This window comes from Rousettus aegyptiacus, unplaced genomic scaffold (assembly GCF_014176215.1).
Source record: "Rousettus aegyptiacus isolate mRouAeg1 unplaced genomic scaffold, mRouAeg1.p scaffold_m13_p_14, whole genome shotgun sequence".
In the NCBI taxonomy this organism is placed as follows: domain Eukaryota; kingdom Metazoa; phylum Chordata; class Mammalia; order Chiroptera; family Pteropodidae; genus Rousettus; species Rousettus aegyptiacus.
Window position 1 is genome coordinate 51,290,844 of NW_023416289.1, and position 27,381 is coordinate 51,318,224.

At 40.8% G+C, this 27,381-nt stretch overlaps 1 protein-coding gene across 3 annotated transcripts in view; it reads left to right on the forward strand.

Moving 5' to 3' along the window:
- CRTC3 (CREB regulated transcription coactivator 3) overlaps positions 1–27,381 on the forward strand; it is an 80,059-nt gene that overhangs the window by 24,409 nt on the left and 28,269 nt on the right. For all 3 annotated transcript variants that reach the window (XM_016151538.2, XM_016151540.2, XM_036231929.1), the window contains 2 exons: positions 20,521–20,640; positions 26,695–26,756. In XM_016151538.2, coding sequence (XP_016007024.1) covers positions 20,521–20,640; positions 26,695–26,756 — 182 coding nt within the window. The remainder of the gene's footprint in view (positions 1–20,520; positions 20,641–26,694; positions 26,757–27,381) is intronic.

Below are 27,381 nucleotides of genomic sequence, written 5' to 3' on the forward strand. Positions count from 1 at the left end.
TTATGGCCATTCAGAGTTCTCCTGGGAATTTCCTGTTCATAACCTTTGCTCAGTTTTCTTTTTTTTTCCTTATCAAGTTGCAGTTCTTTGAATAGTAGGGATACATGTTATCCTATGTGTTACAAGTAGTTTTCCTCACACTATCATTTATCTTTTTATAATGTTTTAGGAATCTTCTTTTATTCATTTATTCATGTAGTTGAGGTCCAGTGTTAGTGATCCATCAAGTCATTGACAATACAGATTATTCACTCAACAGATATTTACTGAGTGCTAGGACTCTGAGATGGCCATTTGGTTAGGACAGCACTCAGTCCTGACTCTCAGTTTGCGTCACTTATGGCGGCTCTCAGCTTTGGTTTTAGCAGATTTTTGAAAGAGGGTGTGTTTTCTCAGACTTGAGTAGACTCAAACATTTCCCAGACTCTGGCCACATAATCAGAAATTTCAAAAGAGTTTTGGAATTTATGGGCATGGCTCCAAATGATCAGGCCTGTGTCGTCTTCTCTGTGGGCTTCCTACAGCTCACGCCTGTAGCTCCAAGGCGTGAATGGGGCAGCTGATGACTACTTCAGACATCCCTGTGCAGTGAACTCCAAAGGCAGCCTCAGAAACTAGACACATAATTCATCTGGTCAAAACCTGGAAGACTCTTCTGAAAATTGTGTGACATAATATCACGCCACCAGCTCTGCAGATCCTCAAAGGTCTGGGTGTTGCAGCTTGCCCGAACGACAGCTCCAGTTTGAGTCTGAATAATAAAAGTCCCTTGAATGAGTCACCAGGGCTTCTGTTTCACCCTCCAGACTCAGATTTAGTTTGTGGAGATGTCTCATACAAGAACTGTCTCATAAGCCATTTGGGGTTCAAGAAAATGGATCTCTCAAACCTTTAGTACTACACAAGTCCTTTGAAAAAGCAGCTTCAGTGGATCTTGTCCATAAGTCTCATTGCCAGCCTGCCATCCGGCGCATCGAAACAAATAGCTTGCACGCTCTGCCTCCGTGTCTCAGCCAGAAGCCAAGAGCGTGGTCCCTGGAGTCAGACTGGGGATCTGATGACCAGTTTCGCCACTAACTAGCATTGGAACCCTAGACAAGATTCTTAACCACTCTGTGTTTCAGCTCACTCTTCCATGAGACGTAGCTGCCAAATGCTACCTAATATAAAGTTATTGTGAGGATTACATTAGTTAATGCATGTGTATCCTTAGAACAATGCCCGACAGGTGGTTGTGGCTCAGTAAATGTTGCGGAGTTCCTGGTACAGACTCTCTTGAAGCAGGGCACACCAGCCTTCTCATCCAACTTCAATAAATTGTTGGTACTAATGTCCCCTCTTTTACTGCAGATACCCTATCTAGGGTTAGAAAACTAAGCTTTTGCTGTTCACATAAAGCTTCTAAAATTGCAGACAGGCTCGTGACAGCCTACTCATTCTTCGCTGACCTGATGAAAACAGTGCTGCTGAAAGTCTTCATCGGCCTGTCCCGGGGTCAGACTGTACGTCGATGCCCTGACCCAGTGCAGCTTTCGGGAGAGGCAGGCAGACCTGGGTGGTGGAAGAGCCAGCAGCAGGACAGAGACAGGTCTTCAGTTCCCTCACATTTTGATTCCATATTAAGTTCAGGATCCTCATTAATTAAGGATCTTCATTAATAATGATCAATCCCCTTAACTTTCTCCTTAAATACAGCCTCTGACTGCTGAGTCATAGCAGAGAGAGAGAAGCACTACATTTAAAGCAGTGATTTTCTCTAACTAAACTTTTATTTTTAAAAATTTTTATTCATTCATTCATTCATTTTGTGCCTATAGCACTTGGTCTTCCTAGGTGGCCTCCCATCCAGGTACTAACTGGGCCCAACCCTGCCTAGCTTCTGAGATGAGACGGGATCAGGCGAGTTCAGGGTGGCACAGGCATAGACTCTTAACTAAATTTTTAAGTTCTCACATTTTTTTGGCAATACAACCAGCCAAAGTTTTGTTCTAATTCCTTGCAAAATTTCACAATAGTCAGGAATCAGTCCCTATGTTATGAAACAGCCTGTTTTTATACTTTAAACCTTAAAATGCAGCTTTAGTTGTTTATGATTACTTTGGACGTTTTCCAAGAGTCAGGATAACATCTGTAGAAGATTCTGCACAGGCCTTGATGCCAGACACTGAGGTGGTTTCCTCATTCAAAAGCAATGGTGTGCACTTCAAGGAACTCCCTGGGTGTGAAAATTGGCTGCCTCTGCCACAGCTAGCTAACAAACTAACTAATTAGTGTCTTAGCCCTTTTTCGCCTTTCCTCCAACCTCTTGGGGATGTGACTTCAGATAGCTCTCCCTTCCCCATTTTCTCATGTACCCTCTTCAGAGGCAGTCACCATGGTAACTACTTTCCTAGATGCTAGTTTGCTTGACTGTAAGGGAAAGCACTTCCCCACAGACACTAATCAGATAGTTTAACAGTTGTGAGGAGACAAGTACCGTTACTGAATACTTGACTGCTTTATGTGCCCAGCGCTCTGAGAGAAAGTATTATCCCCATGTTACCAATGCTTAAACAGTAATATGCCCAAGGTCACACAAGTGGTAAGTGACAAGAGTGAGTGACAAGACTGAGGACTCAAACCCAGACTTACATGTTCCAGGCTTTTGCTCTTATTTTACAAATTTAACAAGTATAGACACACAAATCAATTCATTTTCAGTTCGAAAAAGTGTTTTATTCTTTCTTTTTCTCAGTCTAAATAGATGCCTTTTTCTAGTCCCCTGGGGCCATCTGAGGCCCAGTTTAATGTGACTTTTACTTGGTTCTTTCTCTTAGATTACCTTCTGTTTGTTCATTCCATCAGCCACCTACGAAGTCTTTTTGCTAGTTTGATCCTACTTTCAGTTCTTCCCTTGACTATCTAGGAAATGTCCTTGGGAGAGTTAACTCTCCCCTGAACTGAGGGTTTCACACTGGAACTTAGCCAGAACTGGGAAGCCAAAGCCAGGATAAAAGAGGGAGGTCAGTTAACAAAGGAAAGAGCAGGGAAGACCAGGAAGGCAAGCAGATTCCAAAAGATCAGAGAGCCAGTGAGGATGGGGTCAACCAGAGCAGGGGTGGCCACGCAGTCATAACTCTTCATTGCTGTGGACAACTGAGTCTGCCAGGACACCTGTAGCCTAAAGAGCTCAGGGACCCTGTGGGATTAGAGGTGGCATTTTATCTTTTCTCAGTATCTCTCATCCACCATCTTGTCATTTATGAAATTGCTCAAGAGGCTTTTTCTATGAGTCTGTGCCTGTTCAGTCTCTAAGTAGTTTGGGGGGATTAATCTAGGATGAATGAATTCAGAACTACTGCTTTAAAGTTTTGGAGTGATGGATAAGTTAAAATGTAACTCAAAATGCAGCATAGAGAAGAATATTAATTGTTTGAGCAACTCTCCTAGACCACAGTTGTAGATGGTAGACCCAGATTTCACGTCTGGGCTCTTCGATTCTGGAGTTCATGTTTGTAACTATAGCTGTCCTAATGGCGATTTTTGTTGTTGTTCTTTTGTTGGATTACTGAAACAAAACTGTTTTTTTCTGAATGCAGAAGTTGAAATCTGTTGAGGAAATTCAACCAGAGTATTTCTTGAAGAAAAAAGAAACTACTTCCTGATTTCTTCATTTGTTAACCCTGTGACATCATTAAGGCTGGTACTAGCAGCTCCCTCATCTTCACACACAAACACAAAGTTCTTTAGGAACTTCTGAAGCTGTTTGGAAGGCCAAAAGCCCAGTCCTCCTCCCCGATTCTCTCTGCTCTCCATCTGGCCCTTGAAGCCTGTGGACTCAACCATCCCAACCATTGAGTATGGGCAGGCAGCAAAGGTCCCAAGACTAGTCCCTGCAGTTACTATAGACATTCTTTTCTTGATTCCGATCTGCTTTTATTAGAAACCCTGTCTTGCTCGTTTTCAAAACCTTGACTCTGAAACCCATTTTCAAGTCACCTCTGACCCTTTGGACTCACTTATATTAGCCTTGAATAGGAAAATCAGGAAATAGGAAATTCACCCAGAAAAGAAATCTTTGGGAGTATATTAGTTGTCACTATAAGCAGTGACATGGATTAAAATAATAATGAGATATGGAACTATTTCATAGGGCCGTTGTGAGGATTAATGGAGATGATGTATGTGAAGCATCTAGCTCTATATCTGGAACATTGTAAATGTCAACAAGGTTTGATTATTATCAAAGTAATAATTTAGCCTTTTTGCTCATGAAATTAGGAAAAGATTTTGAGTTACTACTCCATGTTGGTGAGGGGGTAATGAAATTTGTTCTTGTGTACATTATTACAGACATTGTAAATGGGTATACATATTTTTGAAAGCAGTTTAGGAATATGTGTGAAGTGTTACATATTGAATTTATCTTCTTTGATCAGTTCTACTTCGGGGACTCTAAAATAGAAAGTAATTCAAGGTATGATAAGAAAACTTTAGGCCTGATAATGTTTCAGTATTATTTATCATAGTAAATAATTGATTTGAGTAAAATACATCTGCTAAGTATATTTTAAAATTACGAACATAAATACTTATAACTTCATGAAAAATACTTCTATTACTGTGCTAAGCAAAAAACTTAAAAGGGGGTACAGAATTATATGCACCGATGAGGTATAGTATATGAAGTTTCACACAGCTGCTAGAACGTAGCTGGTTTCTTTCCAGAGTTTCTTTGATGCTGCCCCTCTGACACTACTTTTTAAAAAATGGCTAAAAACAATGATCAAGTAATGAGCAAAACATTGAACCTGATCCCATGCCCGAATCATCCCCTGTTGCCAGCCGTTAATCTTGGGATGGGGATAAGGAATGGAGGGTAATGAGGAATGAGGCCAGGCTCAGAAATGCTCAGAGGAGTCACTTGAATCTTATGTGGATTTCTTCTCTAATTCTTGAACTTCTTAGGCGGTTGGTAGAGATGCAGGGAGGGATGGTATGTGGGTATCAGCATGATCACTTACTCTTTACCTCACCACTGTTAGGGACATCCTCAATGAAATTTCTAACAATTCCTTTAGTTATACATATTTTATATTAATATTTAAACATGTCTTATAATGATTATTTGGGAGAAGGAATAGTAATTTTTAGAAGCTAACTCAGTAGGCTATAAACTAAATCATTATTTTTAAAAAAAATTATAATAGTGATCCATTCTCATAAGAGTTTAACCATCTAGTCATTAATAAAGTATAAAACAGAAGTCCCCAGTTATCAGAGGTAGGTTAGCGATGAGAAAGGTCTGTGGTGCTTGTGGTCTGTTGTGCACATTACTTGATTATAAAAACAGCAGTGTTTACTTTGGCTTATAAAAGCCTCATGTTTTGACAGGGTGCAGCGAAATGTTCTGTGACCAAAATCACTGTGTCAGAAGGATCTTGTCAAAAAGTCTAGCTTGGGAATATAGCTATGAAAAAACATGCCCAGAGAACAAAAACACTGGATGAAAACAGTGGTTGGGTTTAGATGATAGGATTATAATTCCACCTCCCCCTTCTGTGTTCCAAAATTGTCTATAATATGGTTATATTTCTTTTGTAACAAAAGTCCAATTTGTTAAATATTTATTGAACAGCATCTATGTGCCAGACATTGTACTTGATGCTGGAGGTAGGACAGTGACCCAGGAAGGCACGGTCACAGCTTGGTAGAACGTCAGTCCAGTGGGAGAGACAGACGATTTTACAAGTCATTGTGAGACTGTGATGCACCCAGGGTAGAGGGCTTCAGAGAGCAGCTGGAACACATCCGAGTGCCGCCTAACCCAGGCTAGGGACCTGGGAAACACCAGGATGGCTTTCTGGAGCAAGAGATGTCTGAACTGGGACCTAAGAGCTATATAACTGAAGATTGGAGTGGGGAGCATTCCAAGCAAAAACAAACAAACAAACAAACAAACAAACAAACCAAAACAGCGTTTGGCAAAGCTGGGAGGCAAGAGAAAGCATGTCCTGTTTGAGGAACTGGAAGTCTGGTGAGACTGGAACATAGATTGAGTATGAGGTGGGGGTGGTGACAGATGAGCTGGAGGGTGAAGCAGGAACCAGATTACGAAGGACCTTACTTTCTTTTTAAGGAACTTAGATTTTTCTCCTGAAGGTGATGTAAAGCTATTGGAAAAATATTTATTTGCTTGCCTGCTTGCTCGCTTATTTATTCTTCTGAATTAATTTTTATATAAAAGTTATAATGTTTGTTGCAAAAACTCAAAAAAACATGGAAACATGTAAAACGAAATGTAGGTCTCCCCTTCTCTCCTTTGCACTCTCTCCCAGTCTACTCTTCAGAGGTACCAACTGCTAAGAGTTTCTTCCATACCCTCCCAGAAGTTTTCTGTCTTTATACAAGCAGACACTGTAAGTGGAATCACACAGTATTTGTCTTTTTGTGACTGGCTTATTTTACTTAGCATGATGTCCTCCAGTTCATCCATGTTGTAGCGTGTTTCAAGATATCCTTTTTTTCAAAAGGCTGAATAATGCTTCATCGAATGTATATATCACATTTTGTTTACCCATTCATTCATCAAAGAACATTTGGCTTGCTTCCACCTCTTGCCTATTATGAATGATGCTGCTATGAACATGGGTGTGCAACTATCTCTTCGAAATCCTGCTTTCAATTCTTTTTGGATATATACATCTCTATGTTTCTTCGGTCATTTGTATTTCCTATCTGTAGACTAATCTTTTTATGTATTTTGCTTATTTTTCTATTGAGTACTTTATCTTTTTTTTTTTGGTTTATAAAAATTATTATACATAATCATGTGCCTCTTAGTGATGGGGACACCTTCTGAGTACTGTGTCGTTAGGCGATTTCCCAGTCATGCGAACATCCCAGGGTGCATACACCTCGATGGTCCAGCCCACTACTGTCATTGCACGTGCGATACTTCATATGCTGGCAGTGCAGGTGTGTTTCTACCGGCAGCACCGCAGACACCTGGGTGCTTGCCCTGAGAGCCCTGCCGGTGGCGTTTTCTTTTGAAATACAAGTGCCTGGCAAGCTTTGATTGGGCATCTCTGCTTCTACAAAGTCATTTCTACCTCAGATAAACAAACACCTTGCTGGCCTCCTGACTAGATGAAGAGCTAGGTGGCCTCCTTTGTTTTAGTTCTTGGTTAATTTGATAACTGACTGACTGAACTCCTTGGTTTTTCTCTTCTCCTGATTTAAATTCCAGCCCTTATGTTTTAAGTTCACAAATTAAGAGGCCCCCACCTTTGACTCCGTTGAATGCAGAGCCCCAGGCCCAGTGCTTGCTCCTGCTTGTGTGTGCGTTGGGGGTGGACCTGCTTGTGTCCTCCAGTGCTTCTGTGTGTGCCCATGCTCTCTATGTGCGACCTTGCTCTGCACCTCCTGGCCGGCCTTATATGCTCCTGGGCCTGTAAGTAAGAAACTTTTTCTTCAAAATTTCTTAACAGTTATTGCTGAAGGGTATCTTGCAACTGTAATAAAAACCCACAAGGATTGGCCCAGTTGTCACATTGGTTTGGAGAGGGCTGAGGTCTGTGGAAGCTCCCCAGGCCCAGGTGAGCACCCCCAAGCATTCCAATCAATAGATTGAGCACGAAAGAATAATGCATTCCTGGGACCTTATGGCAACACCACTTCACTAGGACTTAGGAATTTTTTGGCACCGTTTTAATCTTATCGGCCTACTGTCCTGTACGTGGTCCCTTGTTGACCGAAATGTCCTTAAATGGTGCCTGACTACATTAGAAAAAATTGGCTTTTTGTGTATTAGTTTTCTATTGCTGTATAACAAATTACTGTAAGCTTCTTGGCTTAAAACAACTCCCATTTTATTACCTAACAGTTTCTATAGGTCAGAAGTCTGGCTACAGCTTATCTGGCTTCTCTGCTTTAGGGTCTTACCAGGCTGCCATCCAGATATTAGATGAGCCTGTGATGAGATTACAGGCTGAACCGGGAAAAGACTTCCAGGCTCCCCATGTTGTTGGCAGAATTCGTTTCCTTGTGATTGCAGGACCGAGGCTTCAGTTTCTTGCCAGAGGCTCCTTTCAGCTCCTACAGGCCACCTGCACTTCCTTGCCATGTGGGTTTCTCCAGCATGGCCACTGACTTCATGGCAGCTCTTTCTTCAAGGTCAGTGAAGAAGAGTCTCTCCAGCACCTCTGCTAACAAGACAGAGACTTAAAGTATCAAACGTTATCACTCCACCGCTGTACCTTGTCTATTGGTTAGAAGAAAGTGACAGGTCCTGCCCACACTCAACAGCCAGGAATTACACGAAGGCGTGAAAACCAGGAGGTGGGGATTGGTAGGAGACACTGTAGAGTCTGTCCACCACAGTTTGCCTAATATTTTCTTTTATTTAGTAATTTTTACTTGTTTGGGAGTTTTATGCTCTAATTTTTATTAGGTAAATGTGTTGGTCCTTTCATGGCCTCTACGTTTTAATTTATAGTATGTTTAGAGTGGCCTTCATCACTTCAAGATTTCTCAAACACTCACTCACTTTTTTAACCTGTACTTTATTCTAATACTGTTATTACTTTATTCTAATACTGTTATTCACTCACTTTTTTAACCCGTACTTTATTCTAATACTGTTATTACTTTGGGATTAATTTTGGTATGAGATTTGAGTCAGATCTCACATTTTTCCTCTATGGCCGACCTGTTGTCTCAAGTGTCAAATAATTTATTTTTTATATGGTTCTTTCTGTTTTTGTTTTGTTTTGTTCCATTGATATGGCTGTGTATTTCTCTTTCCATTTCCATATCAGTGTACTTGCTGTAGCTTTAAAATATGTTCTTTGACTTTAATTTTAGTTGTTTTTTCAGTACATATATATGTATATCTGTTCATATGATTCAAGATTATAGATCACCAAAAGAGTGATCTTCCATCTCTGTCTTAGTCACCCAGTTCACTCCCCACAGGCAACCAGTGTTTGTCATTTTTATTTATTCTTTCTGGGATATTTTATGTAGATATCACCCCACCCTTTATCCAGAAGGTAACCATACACAGTTCTGTACCTTGCATTTTTCACCTAGTATATCTTGGTGATTTTTCCACATCAATTCACAAAGAACATGCTTATTCTTGTTTTTATTTTGAGTACACAGTATCCTATTATACGTATTTATTATAATTTATTCAGCTAGTTCCCTATTAACGAACATGTATTTACAGACTTAAAGAATATATACAAATGGCATTGCAGCAACCAACCTCATACATATGTAATTTCATATACATGCACGTTAAAGCTACAAGAAGAAGCGGAATTGCTAGGGCACCAGAGTATATGCATTTATAGTTTTGATAGATAGTGTCAGTTTTCCTTCCATAGAAGTTGTACCAATTTATCCCCACCTGCCACGTTCCTCTTTGCCCGCATCTTTCCCAGCTCAGTTTTTTTTTTTTCCAATCAAACTGATCTTTGTCAATCTTATAGATGAAAAATTATGTTTCCGTGTAGTTTTAAATTACTCTTCTCTTATTATGAGCGGGGTACATTTTCCCATGTTTATGAATCATTTGTATTATCTTCACTGCAAACAATTTGTTGATATCTTTTGTCCTTAATTCTTTCGAATAGTTGATCTTTTTTTATTTCTTAGTTCTTTATATATTAGAAAAGGTGGAGATTTATCTGTGATATGAGTTGTAAATATTTTCCACATTTTCTATTTGTCTTTTGACTTTCTTTGGGATGAGTTTTTTTCCATGCAGACATTTTAATTTTTTTTACGTATCAAAATTTATTGTTTTTCAATGGTTTCCTGGATTTTCTGTCATGCTAAAACCCTTCTCTTTGTTTCTTGTAATACTTTGTGCCTTCATTTTTAGATTTAACATCTTTCATCCATCAGGAGCTTATGCCAATGTAAGATGTGCAGTGTGGATTTAACTTTTTTTTTCTTCCAGTTTTCTAGCCAGTTGTCCCAACCCTGTTTATTTTTAATTTTTAAATTTTTTAAAATTATTATTATTTATGTCTACAGCACTCGGTATTCCTAGGTGGTCTCCCATCTAAGTACTAACCAGGTCCAACCCTGCTTATTAGCTCCCGAGATCAGACATTGGGCTTGTTCAGGGTGTCATGGCCGTAGACCATGGTCCATGGCTCCACTGGGGAGCGAACCTAGGACCTTCTGCATGTAAAGCAGGCATGCTAACCGCTACACTGTGGAACCACATCCATCAAACCTGTTTATTGAATAATCATCTTTTTTCCACTAATTTAAAATGCTGCTTCTATTATATACTAAATTCCCACATATGTTTGATTATGTTTTGAGACTTTCTGTTCTTTTATATTGACTTATATGTCTATTTTACAAGAAAATCACACTGTTTTAACTGATTATTATAGCTTTATATTACATTTTAAAATTCTGGTATGGTTAATTTGTTCTCATGCTTTTCAGTGATTTTTCCAGGCTATTCCTACATGTTTATTTTTCTGGGTGAACTTTAAAATCAGCTTTTTAGGATTTTTTTTTTTTTAATCCTGTCATTAATGAGTTTTATGCAGCTGAGTGGTGTGATTAAATTTGTGTTTTAGGAAGATTATTCTGACTGCAGTGTGGAAGCCAGATTGAAGGAAACAAGATTAGAGATAGAAAGGCCAGTTACAAGGTCGTTGCAGTAATCATGGGTAGAGTGGATAGACATGGAATTGAGAATAATAGTGGGTTTCAGAGGTGTTTAGAAGGTCACAGGGACTAGACTTGGTGATACCTGGAATGGGGAGAGGTGTGGGAGGAAGCACTCAAGGACGACCCCAAACTTCCTGGGTTAGGCAGTTGGATGGTGTTATTCCCAGACATTTGAAACACATAAGATAGGGTTGGTTTGAGAATATGACGACAAATTCACTTCTAAACGTGTTGAGTCTGAAATGCCCGCAGGCAGTCCTAGAAGAGTTGACAAAGTGGGCAGTTGACCATACAAGTCTGAAGTTTTGGAGAGAGATCAGGGCTGGAGGTACAGAGTTGTATGAACCCTGAAGAACTTCAGCATTTAAAAGATGGTCAGGAAGTTTAGGAGTCTGCAAAGAAGACAGGAAAGAAACATCCAGAGAGGTAAGAGGAAAACCAGGAGAGCATGCAGTCACAGAAGCCAAGAGAAGACCACTTTCAAAAGAGAATGACTTGTCAGTAAGTTCAGTTGCAGCTGAGAGGTCAAGTAACTGAAAAGCCCAAATTTGATTCAGTAAAAAAAGAAAGTCCACAGTTATCTTGGGAGACAAATTTCAGTGGAGCAGAAGGTGAGAGGGCAGAGGGGAGAGTAGGAGTTGAGGAGGTGGTTGAGGCAGCTCCTCCATCGTGAAGCTTGGCTGTGGAGAAGAGATGAGACACAGGGGCTAGGAAGAGAAGAATGATGCATGAAGTTGTATTTCAAACCCCTCTCCTCATGTGAGAGGTTTGGCTTTGGTTAAATGGAGGAAGGAAATGGTTTGTGAGCCTAGTCTTTGAGGACCAGGTAACACTGAAGTTGATATAGGGCTTAGAGAAATTGGCCAACATGAAGTGCCTAGAAGAGAGTAATCCAGTTAAAGTGCTGGTATATGTTCTTTGACAGGTCTAACTTTTAATTTTGTTGACTTTCATAATATTTTTGTTTGGTTGTGTTCATATTTTGAGAATTCAGAGAAAGAACAACTTAAGAAATTGGAATGAGGTTTAAAACTTTAATGGTGATTAAATTAAAAAAACAAGGTACAGAGCAATGTATTAGTATGCTACTGTTTATGTAAAAAAGGTAGAATAGAAGTAATACACTTATAGTTGCTATGCATACATAATCAGTATTTGGAAGGAGTCACAAGAAACTAATCATATGGTTACCCATTGGAAGGTGGGAATTGGATGGATAGACAGGAAACAGGAGTTGGAAGCTGCCTCTTCACTGCCCATCTTCGTATTTTTTAAGAATGAAAATATATTACCTTTTCAAATAATTTGACCTAACAGTTAAAGCTAATGGTTCTGGCAGACTCTGAATTTTCTTAGTCACTGATAGCTCTGAATGTCTGTGATTTCTCTGTTCATCCAAATCAGAACCACTAAGAAGCACACCCTGTCTTTATGCCTGTGAGGTGTGAGTCTTTGCCTTTGCACCAGTCTTCCCCACTGGGGACCAGCAGCCCTGGGGAAGTGGACAGTCATGGAGCTTGGGTCAGGGAGGAGGATAATGGCCTAGGCTGTGAGCCACAGTTTGACCAAGTGGGCTATTAAGATTTCTGCACCTTATTTCACCTTGGGCGAGGGGGGCGGATTCCCCACACCAGCAAGCAGTTCTACAATTCAACTCAGTTCTGATACTATCTACCAGGAGATAGCATCAGATTCCACTGGTGAAGGGCTCAGTCCTACATACACTTTAGATGCCAGTCCCAAGTCTAAGTCCTGAGGTTACCCACAACTTCTGTCCACATTGGCTGCAAATCAGAGGTTCTCATGACCCCTCCCCTTAGATTCAGTTAATTTGCTAGAAACAGCTCACAGGACTCAGGGAAACACTTATGTTTCCCAATGCATTATAAAAAGATATGATAAAGGATACAGATGAACATCCAGATGAAGCAATGTGTGGGGCAATGTATATGGGAAGGGATGAGAAGCTTCTATGCCCTCTCCAGGAGCGCCAGTCTCCCCAAATCTCTGCGTGCTGAACTCCATCTTTTTGGGGTTTTATGGAGGCTTCATTACATAGGCACAATTGATTAAATCATAACCCATCCAAAGGAGGGGCCTGGCTCAGGAAAGCAGCTTTCACCAACTCTGAATGGTTGGTTTTCCCTCCCCTTCTCTATAGGCAGAGGTGGGCACTTGCTGATAAAAAGAAAGGGCTTCCTCCTTATGAGTCCTGCCAGTTCTATTTGGTTGATGAAAGGAACACCAAACCAACTTAACTTGGGGTCTCCAAACCAGCAACCAGGGTCATTTGCAGTTTTAACTCAAAAGGAGAACCTGGTCCCACAGACCTATTATTCTTCCACCCTTGGTAGCTTACTTCCTCATGGAGAGGAATGATCTTACAACGATGAATTTTTAGAAACCTCTCATCTGGGCAGATTCCCCCAAGGACATTTGCAGATCAGCCTGAGGGAAAACATACCAGAAGCATGGCTGTCTGACAAAGGAGTGGCCTGCCTGGGAAAGTAGTGGTTCCCATCTCCTACGGGGCCTTGTGGAGGCTGGATGGCCATGGGCGAGGATGCTGCGTAGTTGATTGGCTGACCTGTAAGGGCATTCCTAACTCTTGTGACTGTATGAATCCAGACAGAACAGGACACTGTGTGTGCCTCTTCATAAGCAAGTAGCCAGATGAAAAAGTACCCTAGGCTCTTTTAAATCCAAAACAGGATGTGCATGTTTTTTTACTCAATATGCTTTATTTAGAATTGCCATGTGCTATTATATCTAACTAAATATTCCAGGTTATTTCATTCCCTCCAGAAACATTTTCTCTTATGAATCTTTTCTAGTTCTTTTGTGAAATTATGTATTAATTTGTTCTTTAAGTTCATGCGGACAAAAATATTTTAGTAATAATTTTTGCTGGCTATGTGGTAGAAATCTTAGACTTTACCTCTATTTTTTTCATGTCTATAGAAGTTATTGAGTTAAAGCTAAAAAAAGGCGCCCTCAATTTATTATAATGTCACAATTTTAATTTTTAAAAAATTAAAATTTTTATTTGGAAATTTAAAATATACCCAAAAGTAGAGAATGGAATAATGAACTCCCTTATATTCATCACCAGATTCAATTATTTTTTCCAGTTTTATTGGGATGTAATTGACATACAACATCGTATTAGTTTAAGATGTATAATGTAATGATTTGCTGTGTGTATAAACAATTGACCCTTGAGCAACATGGGGTATGGAGTGCCTACCGCATGCAGTCAAATATGAGTATAACTTTTGCTTTCAAGAAGCTTTGGCAGTTCCTCAGTATCCATGGTTTCAAGACCCCCCTCAGATACCAAAACCCACAGATGCTCCAGTCGCCTATATAAAGTGGCATGTATCAGCGCATACATTTGGCCCTCTGCATCCGCAGACTCCCAGCTATGGATCAAAAACAGTACAGGTATTTTATTGAAAATAATTTGCCTCTAAGTGGAGCCACACAGTTCAAACCCCTGTTGTTCAAGTGTATTGCGAAATGGTTACCACAATAAGTCTAGTTAACATCACCTCACATAGTTAAGTTTCTGTGTGTGTGTGTGTGTGTGTGTGTGTGTGAGAGAGAGAGAGAGAGAGAGATGAGATTTTTAAGATCTACTGTTTAGCCACTTTCAAATATGTGTTACAGTGTTGTTACTAGTCACCTCGCCGTACATTACATTCCCAGAACTTATTTATCTTAAAACTAGAAGTTTGTACCTTTTGACCATCTTCACCCATTTCCTCCTCCCCCAATAATTTTCAACATTTTGTGATTTTGTTTCATCTATCCTCCTTACTTTTTTTTTTTTTTAATCCTATTTAGAGACCTCTTCTAAACTCAGTGAAGGGTCTTACCAGGTTTAGTCACAGTGACGTATCTATCTGGTGTGACTCTGAGTGCAGCAAGATTGAAAGAAGGGGGAGGATGGTCAGTGCTAGCAAGTGGCTGTTTCTCCTCTCCATTTCCTATGGCAGGAAGAGGCAGGTGATGGGGCGAAGCTGAGTCAGGCGATTTGGCTCCTTTCCTACTTAACCTAAACTACCTACTTGACCCTTCTGGTCTCTGAGGACACCTGTTTAACTTGCCTCTAGGCCAGGCTCCTTCTGCCATGCCCTGTCAATGCTGAAGTCTTAGCTCAAAAAAACCAGTTCTTCCTTTCTGCAGTTCCTTTCCATCATTCTGTCACCACCCTAAGAAGCAAATTAGCTTCTTCTGGAGGAAATAAACGGGCAGACCCAATCTACGCACAACTAGTTTCTGTAGCAGTGATCTTCTTAACAAAGTTAAAAGGGGAACTGCACTCAGCAGAAGGCCTCTCTCTCCACCGAGCATGTTCACCAGGCAGGAAGGTGGGGGTGGAGATGAGCAATTTAAAACTTCTACCTCTGTGTGGGCTTGTGTGGCATTTCCTGGAAAGACAGTAATATGCTTTTAGAAGCTTGGGGTCTGTATTAACTTCTGCCATGCTCATGTTCATCTTTGAAGATATGAAGTTGAAATTCTTCATTTTATATGGAAATTTTTATCTATCCGCAGATGTGGAAAGAATAGAATAATAGCTTCTATCACCAGTTTCAGTAATTATCAGCATTTTGTCGTTTAAACATTTTGATTATGTGTCGTAGTAGGAGAGTTTTTTATCTGGTACGTTTGTTTGTTTATAAATTATATACACATACCACTCTACTGTTACATCATGTACACAAAAAAATTGAAAATTAAGTAGAAACGGAGCATCTAATGTTTTCTCTCCACCCTTTTCACATCCCGTATACCCCATGGGGGGCACCCACTCTGTAGCCCAGTGATTTAGAAACATAACAATAATTCACCACATGTGTATTGGAACCTGCCGTCACAGACACTGTAGGTTCTGAGGGGACCGTGCTGGGGCAGGATGCTGGATCTCACTGCTGTAGCCGCTGGGTCCATAGAATGTCATGCTGACCTCTCCCGGTAAGAGGCATGCATGAGTCCTACCTGGGACAATGACTTCTTTCTCATCTGCCTCTTTCTGCACAAGAGCCCCCAGCATGAATCTTAGACCCCACAGTCTGAGCATGTTTCATGCTTTGTTGTTATTTCTTATTTTAACAGATTATTTAGCCTAGCCCTCTGAGATCATTTTGCTTGCTTTCATTTTTTTGTTTGGACCTTTACTGCCTTGAACAAATTTTGTCTCATTGTTTGAGTAATATTTTAGCTTTTTTTATCTTATTAACTTGACTTCCCTTTTACTTTTCATTTAAAAATAAACTAGGAAGGGACAACACAGGGGACATGGTGACAGGCCAGGTCTCAAGTCTGAAGGTTGGGTGCCAGCACCTTCTCTGGTCTGCTCTGCTTTTCATAGCCTCTTTTCATCCTTACAGCAGGACTCACTTGGTCCTTTGGAGAAATTTGAATCCCAAATTCAATTGGTAAAAAAAGGCATAGTCTCCATTCTTAAAAAACAAGCAAAAAACAAACTACCTGTCCAGGTAGTTCAAGGGCTCTGAGGTTCAAATTACCCTGCAGGACCGGAATAAGACGAGCCCAAAGACAGTGTAATACTGGCAGGCTGCTGGGAGAAAAGCCTTGCTTGTTCCCAGAAGCTGAGAGCCTGACAGGAGTTCCTTGAACTGAAGACCACGCCCTCTGGCATGTATTAGCACCAGCTGCTGCCCAGTCTGACACCACAGAGGGCAAAGAGAGAGAGAGAGTGGGGACCTGCAGTCAGGGAGGGCTGGTGGGAGGCTTGCAGTTCTAACCTCAGAGATTTGTGAAGTATTTTGAATGTCTCTTGTTTGTTTGTTTGTTTGTTTGTTTGTTTTTTGATGGTAGTATAATAGAGTCTCTAAGCTATGAAATCCCTTTTATTCTGCTCAATTTATAAGGTATAATTAAATGATCCATTTAACCCAATGCAGTGAATGAATAGCCTCTTGTTGTGGGCAGGTCTTCACGACTCCCTCCCTCATCTTGAGAACCCGGGAGGTGGTGGCTGCTGGAATTATCTCCATCTGGGTTCCCAAGAAACGCAGGGCTCTCTTCCTTTGTTAGACATGCCCTTTTCAAAAGAGGGGGCCTATAAGGTCTTCCAGTAACCGTAGCCTGTATAGAAGTAAAAAGCCCTGCAAGCTCTAGGGACCTGCCTTTCTTCCTATACCTTCCTCAAGAGAAATGTATTCAGTACTCGGGGCTAGTCTTTCACGCATTAACCAAGAACTAAAAAAGTAAACTAAAGAAGAACTAAACATCATTACTGGCAAGCCGGGCGTTCTGTAGGGCAAAAGAGTAAGTGTGAGTGTGACCTCAGGGCCAAGCTCTAACTGATCCAATCTAGTACCTTTCTGACCTGGTAACCTTCCATCCAGCTTCGTATCCTATGTAAGCTCTATTGGAGAGGGGAGAAGCAGATGTGGACTCAGATATAAACAAGAATTGAGAATGACAACCAAGGTTGAAGGAGCACCCCCATTAGTGACAAGGTATTCTCATGGCAGAAGGAAAAGAGCATGAGTTTCTGTTTGGACAACATGTCCATCATGTTTGCTTATGAGCCACTGGCCAAAGAAAGTCACAGGGCCCTGCTGGCATTCTTTTCAGCCGTTCATCACAGACTGCAGCTTTCAGAGATGACATGGCGTGGGCAGCAGATGGATGCCTAACTGAGATCTCTCTGTCTCTTGGAGGAGACTTTGAGAGGCCTAGAATGCTGAGCAAGCCCCTAACAATGATGCCACTCCTACTATCCACAAAAGGACTCTGTGGGGTGGCCTCACCTTTAATCAGGTGCCTCGCAGTGTCATCCACCTGGACATCCATCCTCCTTCTGATGCTGAGTGTGTTAGTTAGCTCAGACCGCCCTAACAGAATTCCTGAGACCAGCGGTCTTTTATTTTCTTGGCAGTTCTGGAGGTTTGAAGTCCAAAATCAAGGTGTCGGCAGAGCTGGTTTCTGGTGAGGACTCTCTTTCCAGCTTATAGACAGGCGTCTTCTTACTGTGTCCTTCCATGGCATTTTCCCTAGTGTCTCTTCCTCTTCTTATAAGGGCACTAGTCCTGTTGGATTAAAATGTACCCTTATGACCTCACTGAACCTCATTTACCTCCTTAAAGGTCCCATCTCCAAAAGCAGTCACTTTGAGAGTTAGAGCTTCAACCTATGAATATGGGAGGATGCAATTAGTCTGTAGCATACAGTATCCCTGGGATAAGGCAGCTTTCACAGTATATACTTTAGTGTTCTCAACAAGACTGCAAGGAAGTTATCAGCATCATCATTTCCACTTTATAGATAAGAAAGATGATGTACCTTCTTAGTAAGTGGAGGATCCTGGACTAGAACTGTTCCTTTGATGCCAAATCGCATGTTCTTTGAACTGCAGCACAGAAGTTTGGCCTTATAAACACTAGAAAATGAAATACTGCACACTTACTGAATTAATAACTGTAAGGATCATGCAATATATGAAAAATTATTTACAAAATAATGTTAAGTACAAAAATAATTCACAAAAATATATATTCTCTGTGGATACCACTATGTAAAAATTACTGGTAAAAACCATTCCTAAAACTTGAAGAGGAACAGAAAAAATGAAGTACTTGGTCTTCAGGGTGGCAGGGTTTTCTTTTTTCTTTTTTTTTTTTTTTGTTCTAAGTTGACTTAAGAAATACATTTTTAAATAACAGAATTTTAGCACTGGCAAAGCAAGAGAAGTTGAAAGTCAGTGGAAACAGGAGAATTACATGACCATTTGCCACAAATTTTTTTGGGACCCAGAAACCTAGGCCAAGTACCAAATTCCATAGTGTTTGACAGGCTTTTCTGCTCTGAAAACTCTTTCAACCCCCAGCTTCTGTGACTGAACAATTGCTCTAACTCATTCGATGAGTGAGGCAGGTCCCTGTGAATTGAGAAGGCTAAAGCCAAATAGAGTTTGGAAGATGATTAGTTTCTACAGGGGCCGAGAATTAAAATCGAGCCACGGTGAGGAAGAAAAGAAAATATCAAATGTAAACGAAGACTCTTCCCGCAAAACTTAGTCCAAGCCGTACAGGACTTAGGTCTGCAGGGCCTAATGCAAAAGAGGCAAGCGTAAATAGAAAATCTATGTGTAATAGGAGGTCTAGAAGACATTTGAAGAGCTTTCTGAAGGCCTCAGCCCCACCCTCTGGGCCGGCCTCCAGGAGCCTCTCTGGCAGGAGTTGTAAGACGCCTGATGAAGACGTTTTGTTTTCAAGTCCATTTAACTTTACTGTAGTGAATGTATGACTTTAGTACCAGCGAATTCTCTTTTCTTCTTTCTCCTGGAACAAAGTCATCTGTCTCTTAAAATCATCTCTGTTCTGTAAACAGGTTCTGATAATAACGCGTGCTGTGCATCCCCTCGATTAACAGAGATATTTCAGTGCGCCCCTCCCTAGAATAGAGTGCTCTGTTGTCTGAGACCCACATCCAGCTTTCCTACCACAGTGGGTGTTTTTCTTCCAGGCCCAGAAGTTGTTCCTTACTCAGATCTCTTTATTTTAGGAGTTAATAGCTTTAGATTGTAAAAAAAAAAAAAAGATTGAAACTGTTAAGCTAAATTAGTCCAGACATTTTATCAGCCCACTCGGGAGAAATAAGAGTAATTCCCAAATTCAGTATGAGAAAAATTCATATGTTTAACAAAGAATAATGAGTGATCGATGCTTAGGTAAAGGAAGCTACCTATAAAAACATGTTCTATCAGAGGATTCCTTTCACAGTGAGCTATTTTCTACGATTAAATTTAGTTAAAATAAAATCCGTTTTCATGTATTTCACAAACACATCTCTTTGTATGCAATGTGCCCCATTGTGTGTTTAGTCGAGGATTTGTTCTCTGACAACCAAAAATGTCCTTTATGATACCATTCTCGAAAATGTTAAGAATATACCCCAAGCACCCATTAACAAAGGAATTTGAATCTACCGATCATGGATTTATCTTGAATTTCTTTAAACTTTTTTTTTTGTGTCATTTTGGGAACAACAAGTTGCATGTTTCCCAATTGTATCTAGATCGTATTTTTTTTCCTCTTCTTAATTCAGGGTACAAATTCAAATGTCTAACACAATAAGTCAATAAAGTGGTCTGCTATAACCGTTACAAGTGTGAGAGTGGGAGTCCCACTTACAGAGAGCAGCCACTGTCAGCCTATTATTGCCATGTGGGAGCAGTGTGGCCAATTTGTTTTGGTTTTTCATGAGAAACCCCCTAAGTGTGAATTTTTTTTCCTGTAATTTTTAAGTATTGTCAATTCAATAAAAATTTAAAAAGACACTGTAGAGCAAATAGTTCCCAGTCTATAGATGTCCCATTTTATTTCTGATACTGTGTCTGTATTTTTGGACACTGGATACTGCAAATATCCAATTTATTTCTCTCTTAAATATTTCTCTTTTACATTTCAAATGTACTTACTAGTTTCTGGAATTTGATATATGAATCTGTAGTCACCTGACTCTCCACCTCCTAACTGTGACAACTTTTAATATATCATTCTTTCAGCTCTCATCTAAATACACTAAAGACTATTTTTAATTATTCTGTAACTATATAGAAACGGTTCTGTGTGCTACCTTATTTTATTTACCTTGACTCAGGCACAGTCATATATATATATATATATATATATAGAGAGAGAGAGAGAGAGAGAGAGAGAGAGAGAGAGAGAGAGAGAGAGAGTCATGTAGTAAAATGATAACATCAATCTTTTCCTTTGTTTTTTTGTATCAGTTGTTGTTCTTGAGGATGAATGGCAAATTCATGGTCACAGGCCAACTCTTCTCTTTTCTCTGCAGCCTTCATTTCATCAAGCCGATAGCGTGCGGGGAACCCGCCATCATGGGCTGGTGGAGAGGCCATCCAGGACCCGTTTCCACCCCCTTCACCGAAGATCTGGGGACAAGCCTGGACGGCAAATATCCTTTTTCATTGTCTGAGGAGAGTATACGTTTTGAAATGTTTGGAAGTTTTTCAGGATTTATCTTCTGTGCAATTCCTCTTTGGCCTCAATATCTTCATTTTATCTGATGAGTGGAGGTGATCAAAGTAAGTGAGTTGGAAACTAGAAACATCTCTGCAGCCAAAAATTGGAAATATCATTGGAGGTGTTTACTTTGTGGAGACATTGATAAAGTTCAGTTTGTATGTTCAGAAGTAACTGAACATAAACAACATGTAGTTCAGCCCCATTGCAAGGTTTTCTCAGCTTTTGCTTGAGAAATCAACAAATTCAGAGTTAGATCTGGCTTTGAATTAGCTTTGAGAGATTTAGTCCATCTAGCTAAACACAAACACGGATATGTGACTTATTTTTATTTCTGTTGACCTGCTGACCAGCTGTTAAAACTTACAGAAGAAATTTTATATGATTTTCTATTTATGGAGTTTCAAACTCAATAAAATGAAAACTAAAACATAAAGCTGGTATTTAGGAAAATTCTTAGACAGTGATGTACACTCTCATGCTGTTAGCTAGGAATAAAGAAAAGGAGATGATGAATTCATCTGACAATGTTATTTAACCAGTACTTCTCACTGGGCTGAAGCAGGGTGCACTTCTGGACGGCCAGCCTTGTGCCAAGGGCTTTGGGGGCATATCGTGCAGCTGTATTTGTGGGAGAGGACACAGAATAAGTGTGCCAGGAGGGCTTGCGCTCTCACTTCTCACACGCGGGTGGAGGAAAGCGCAAAAAGGCGGGGCGAGTCTAGCTACTGAGCTAAATTCCTGGCAGTGATGGTAGAATTGGCTTCAGGAGCCTAGAAACCAGGAAGTGGGGGGAAGGGCATTCATGTTTACCGAGCACCTACCCATGCCAGGCACTGTGCTGGGCAGTTTATATGTCATTTAGTACTTAAAACTCACAGAGTAGTTTGTTTTTTTAACCCCCATTTTCAGTGAGGAAACAGAAGTTGAAGTTAGTTGCCCAAGATTCCCCTGCTGAGGTCGGAGGGGCCCAGATCCAGCCAGGTCAAGCGGACTCCCGGCCTGGGCGCCTCCCTTCTCTACACCCCAATCACTCCGTCGTGCCTACGACCACCTGCAAGAAAGGGCTATGGGAGGAGTTATGGGTACACACAGAGGAAGCTGCCACTTTTCTTGCCCTCAAGCTTCTTGTAGTTTTTCATCTATTTGGAGGCAAGGATGATGACCCTGGGGAACATTTATTTCTCCCTCTCTCTTCTGTCCCCAGAGACACAACACATTTGCTCTGTCGAGATACCCTGACTCTTAGTTTTGTATAGTATGTGGCTATTATCAGGGAAAGTGACGATGACAACTGATTTTGAGGAATGTGTAATAATTTTTACATAGAACGCAGAAGGGAAAGGAGAATTGAGTCTATTCTTCAGCTAATTCACATGTGTGTGGGTGGAATAGTGCATCAAACCATTGTCCGAATTGCTTGGAATTTTAAAGCAAAGACTTCATTGCTTGATTTTACAATATATCTTTTTCTAATTTCTCAATTCCCTCTTTCTATGTAGGTATTCTCTGTAAATATTGTGTGTATGTGGGGGGGGGCGCTATCTCAGATCCTTTTTGCAGTAAATATAGTGTAAATATATACATATACAGTTTTAGAACCGAAGGAGTAACTTGGAAGAGGTGGGGTTGAAGAAAAGCAACAGAGGAATGTTCATTCACTTAACAATTTAAGTATCAGCTTTGTAGACACTATAGATATTATGGCAAACATAATATGATCCCTGCCCTCAAGTCGCTTACAGCTCAGTGGGAGAGGCAGCTAGGCACAGAAGTGATCACAGCACAGTGTACTGAGCTGTAGTTGAGGCATAGCTGTAGTTGTTGTAGTTGAGCTCATAGGAGGGGCAGCTCGAACCAGTCTTGGGGGGACTGAGAAGGCATCCTGGAGGAAAATCTGAGGCTTGAAGGGTAAGAAAGAAGTAAGAGGATAATGTGTTCATTTATTCAACAGATATTTCCAGACCTTCTTCTATGTAAAAGGCACTTTTCTAAGTACTGGGGACTCCGTGTTGAATAAGACAGACATGACCCTGCCTTCTTGAGTTTATAGTCCTGTGGAAAATGACGGACAGCAAACAGGTTAAAAAAAGTGTTTAAGGAAAATAATTTCAGATGGTCGTAAGTGATAAAGAGAGAGGAAAGCAGCTGGGAAGGGAATGATCCAGGCAGAGGGAATAGCTTTGCAGTTTCAGAATGGGACTCTTTATTATAGGGGATAACCTGACCCTATGTGTAGGTCAACTTGTGAGAGCAGCAGCCAGGCAGATCACCTGTGTTGGCCAACACAGTTGGGGAAAAGAAGCAAAACCCCAGTTAATGTACACAGAAATGAAAGTCATTCGGCAGATAGCACAGGTCTGATTCACAGATCGTGAGACATCTCTCTGTATTCTCTTCTTAAGCACCGAACTGGGGTCCTGGCCTGGACATCTGCTAACTCAAAAAAAGACTCTTTACCATAGGCCTGCCTGTGCATGAACAGCGAGTCTCTTTTGAGGAGTCAAGGGATCATGAGCTCCCAGTAAAATAGAAACGTGGGATGATGTTGAAGGTACTCAGGAGAACCTGGAAGAAGAGGGCTGCGGTTCCTTCTCTCCATTCTCGGCATTCGTATGAGTTTGAAATAATTTGCTTAAAATGGTTGTCTTTCACACTTGTCTGTTACCTCCTTAATGAAGTTTTATCATTTGAAAGTATTAACACTGATTTGAATCTTTGTTAGAACAAAAAGAAAAAATGTATCTAGAATTCTCTCATTAAGCTGTTTCTTGGCTGGGGTCTTATTTTAGAACAGGCAAACTGGCCTAGATGAGGAGTCAGCTCTATGATATAGTGATCTCAAATGAAATGAACATTGTTTAACAAATATTTCAGCTTCCTCCCAGAGTAGGCAGCCATGAAAAGCAGCGCTCTGGCTCAGGGAGATTCCTCCTGTGGTGGGCGGTCTTAACTGCAGAGGAGGCTGGTGCAGTGGGCTTTGCTATTGGCATGGTGGCCCACTGCAAGCAAAGCCCAGGGTGCTTGCTCAGTGGGACTCTGGCCTGGAGCCACTCTCAGGGTAGAGGAGAGGGGATCTGGGCTTGAAAACTCACAAAAAGATCTCTTCTGCCTTTCTGCAGCTGCTCCAGTCTCTCGCAGCCCTTCTCATTCCTCATGGGCAGCAGTCATGTATCTCTAACACTGTCTTGTTGAATTTCTGATCTATTAGCATAAATTTACAGCAAATGTAAGAGTATCTCAGAGACCTGTGGGTAACACATTGAAAAAGAAAGGGAAACACTGACAAATGATAGTAAATGCCGCCTTCTACAAGCGATGTGTTTTTAGAAAGACAGTAAAACACGTTTAGAACATTTCTGATTTATATCCCTAAGAAGACTTGACGGTATACTAAACCTGGGAAAGCAGACTGAACACTAAAGAGAGGCCTTGAGACCTGCTGCAGTTAGGAATGGCTTCCCTCTTGGGACCAGATAGGCCTTGTTTGATTTTTTTCATAGGATAAGACAAATTTTGGACATTGGTCTATAGAACACTTTCTTCAAAATGCATGGCCTGTTACATTTGAGAAGCACTGCGCTCTGCTCAGTTATTAGGGCTCTGAGAAGCCCTGCAGTTGAGAAACTTCTTATCTTTAACCCAGGGTTTCCAAAATTTATTTGATCGCAAAACCCAATATTTACCTAACACCCATTAGAAATTTCCATCTCAGAGAACAAGGAAAAAGACCCCAAAAGGTGCCACTTGTATACCTCTCCTAACATTTGACTTTCACATATATTTTAGCAGGACATAGTTGGACGTAAAAAAGGGCAAGAGGAAGTAGAATGATGGTGAGACCTGGTTAAGAAATTAGGAAGGAGTCAAATTGTTACCAGTTTTACATATTAAATCTGACCCTGGAACTCATCTTGGTGGGTGGGTTCAATGAACAGGTTTGTAGTTCTCTTATCCCATTAGCTGCATGGACAGTTACAGGCCTGCCCACACAAACTCTGTCTCTGGTAGAAGATGGTGGCCCCCAGGCTAGAGGGCAGTTGCTACACCTTGCCCCAGGCGCACTCACCACAAGGGAACAGGAAGCCTAAAGGAGAGCCCCACTGAGGCAGGCGGCTCTAGATCGAGATCTGGCAGGACTTGTTTGGAGCTTCAGTGGCTCAGTGACCCCACCCTTGGGCGACAGATGTCCTCTTACCAGCAGAAGAGCTATTCCCTTTTCTTTGGGGAAGAGCAAGTAAGGACTTTCCCTCTAACACTCCCCCAAGTGGGGAAGAGGGGTACGAGTCCCCTTGTTGATGGACTGAGGCAGGAACACGAGAGGGATTTTCTTCTGTGGGACTGTTGAGAGCTGGGGAGAAAGAGAACAGACTGGGTTGACTGAGGTTCCCAACTGGAGCACCCAGGTGGGTGGCATCCTCCATTAAATATGGCGGACTGTAACATTGACATCAGAAAGGTTAAAATGCTAACTTATACCTCAACATCGGAACAATTGATGTTTTATCATTATTTTCCTATTATACTGCAGCATTCTAATTTGCTTTACTAAATTAGAATGACTTCAAGGATGACAGTGTGCTGAGACAAGTGGTTCACCTCTGCTTTAGGAAATTAAGCTCTCTGACATTCGTCAAACTCTGAAAAAAGAGGAAAACATAACCACAGGTTATGAGATTCAGCACCTCCTGCCTAATGGTGCTGACGACTAAAATACTGATATGTGTCATCTCTCAGAGGGCCTTCTTCTTCATCACCTTTTTCTCTTCTGTCTCCTGCTGCAGTCTCTTCTAATCTGTACTTCATATAATTAGGCCTGATAGTTCATATTGAAATGTCTCTCTTTCAAAAAATCTTTTTTTGTATTGACTCGGATTCAGATTAAGAAATGAGATAACTAAACGTGACAGACTAATACACAGAAGGTGAAACTTGTGATCATAGTGCTTCTCCTGGCAGAGGAGACCTTTCACGCTGACCCATGGAGCGTTCGATGCTCACACTTCTATAGCCGGAGCCTGCGCGCACCGGGGGTGCCCAGCCCAGCCTCTGCATAGGGTCCACTTCCTCCTGAGCCCAAGCAGATGGCTTCTTTTATAGAGAATCACTGAAGACTTTTTAGTAGGAGAATAATATGATTTAAAATGTTTTAGAAGACTATTCTTTGATTGTAATTAACTAAATTAACCAAAATGTTGGGCTTCTGCACTCAGCATGTGTAGTGCACCATTGCATTTGTGCTCATGCATCCGGAATATCTTTTGAGGCGTGCTAGGCCCACCAAAGAACACGGAACTTATAAAATGGAGCCCTTGATAGCATAAGGAACTTTGCATTTCTCCACAATCTATTGTAGCCATCTTTTGGTTATAAGTGACAAGAACTCTCTTTAACTTTGAATAGGAAATTTATTTGCTTATGTCACCCAGGGGCTTGATCCAGGGGTTATACAAAAGCACCGAGACTGTATCAGCAAGGTGCCACCACTGTGTTGAGTCATGCATAGACAGGCTTTCATCTCCTAAATTGGGGGAACTTTTTTCCTCCCCTCAAAAGCATTCTCTTTGATCCTGTTCGTATCATGAGCCCATCCTTGAACCAAGCACTATTTCTAGAGGATAGGGTACTATGACTGGAAATACAGGGCCTGGGTACCCCCCATGGGACAGGGAGGCCTACTCTGAATGACAGCCTTACCAGGTTTGGAGTGGAGGCAGAGGGAGTTCTTAAAAACAAAAGATGTGAGGCAGGCATAAAAAATAAGAAACACCCACATGAATCATGCAAAGATGGCACTGGTTAGAAGATAGGGGAATGGACTTTCCAGAGGAAGTTGATAAGAAAAAGCATGGAGGAAGAGCTATTGGGTGTAGAGATGAAGATAAAGGCCAAAAATTCACTTGTTTGTTAACTCTCTACAATTTCAGTGTCTTAATTCTGCTTCACCTTTTCATCACGTTTATTTTTCCTTTATTAAAAATTCTACTTCGATGGTAGTGCTTTTGGACCCAGTTACTCCTCACAGCCCCTGGATGAGAGTTGGCCAAGGTAAGCAAGCCACATTTTAAAGATATGATAGGCATGTGTTATTTTTGGATACTTTCACTTTATTGACCTTGAATGCTTTTTTAGACGTTTCTAATATAAAGCATAGAATCTTGTTTTCTCTTAGAAAACTTGTCTTTTCACATGTAATCATAGGCTTATATGAAAGTCTAAAATGAAAGCTATTTAAATCTAGATCTTCATTTTTAAAACCAAATAGAAACACAGTTGGAATACATTTACCAATATAATACTCTGATATGGCATTCTTATATCTGATACATGGAAAAATAAATGCCTGTCCTTAGGGTGTTTAGTAAGCTGCTAAAAGGAACATAAGCCTTAATAAACTCCCCAAATGGTAATTTGCACAGTGGATTTGACTTAGGGTCTCTGAGTATTTTGGTATATAGAGGATACATTCAAAAACAAAAAACGTTTTTTAGTATAGAGGGGAATGGAATATAAAATTAACTGAAAAGACTGCTACATACTTTGTGTGTGGTATCATTTTCAGGCCACAAGTCAGATTTAGGAAGCATTTGAAATGTGCATATGGAAAACATTGGGCTCTCTGGGTTGAGGTCCACTCTTTGTCCATTCTCTGGGCACATACTAACCAAGCACT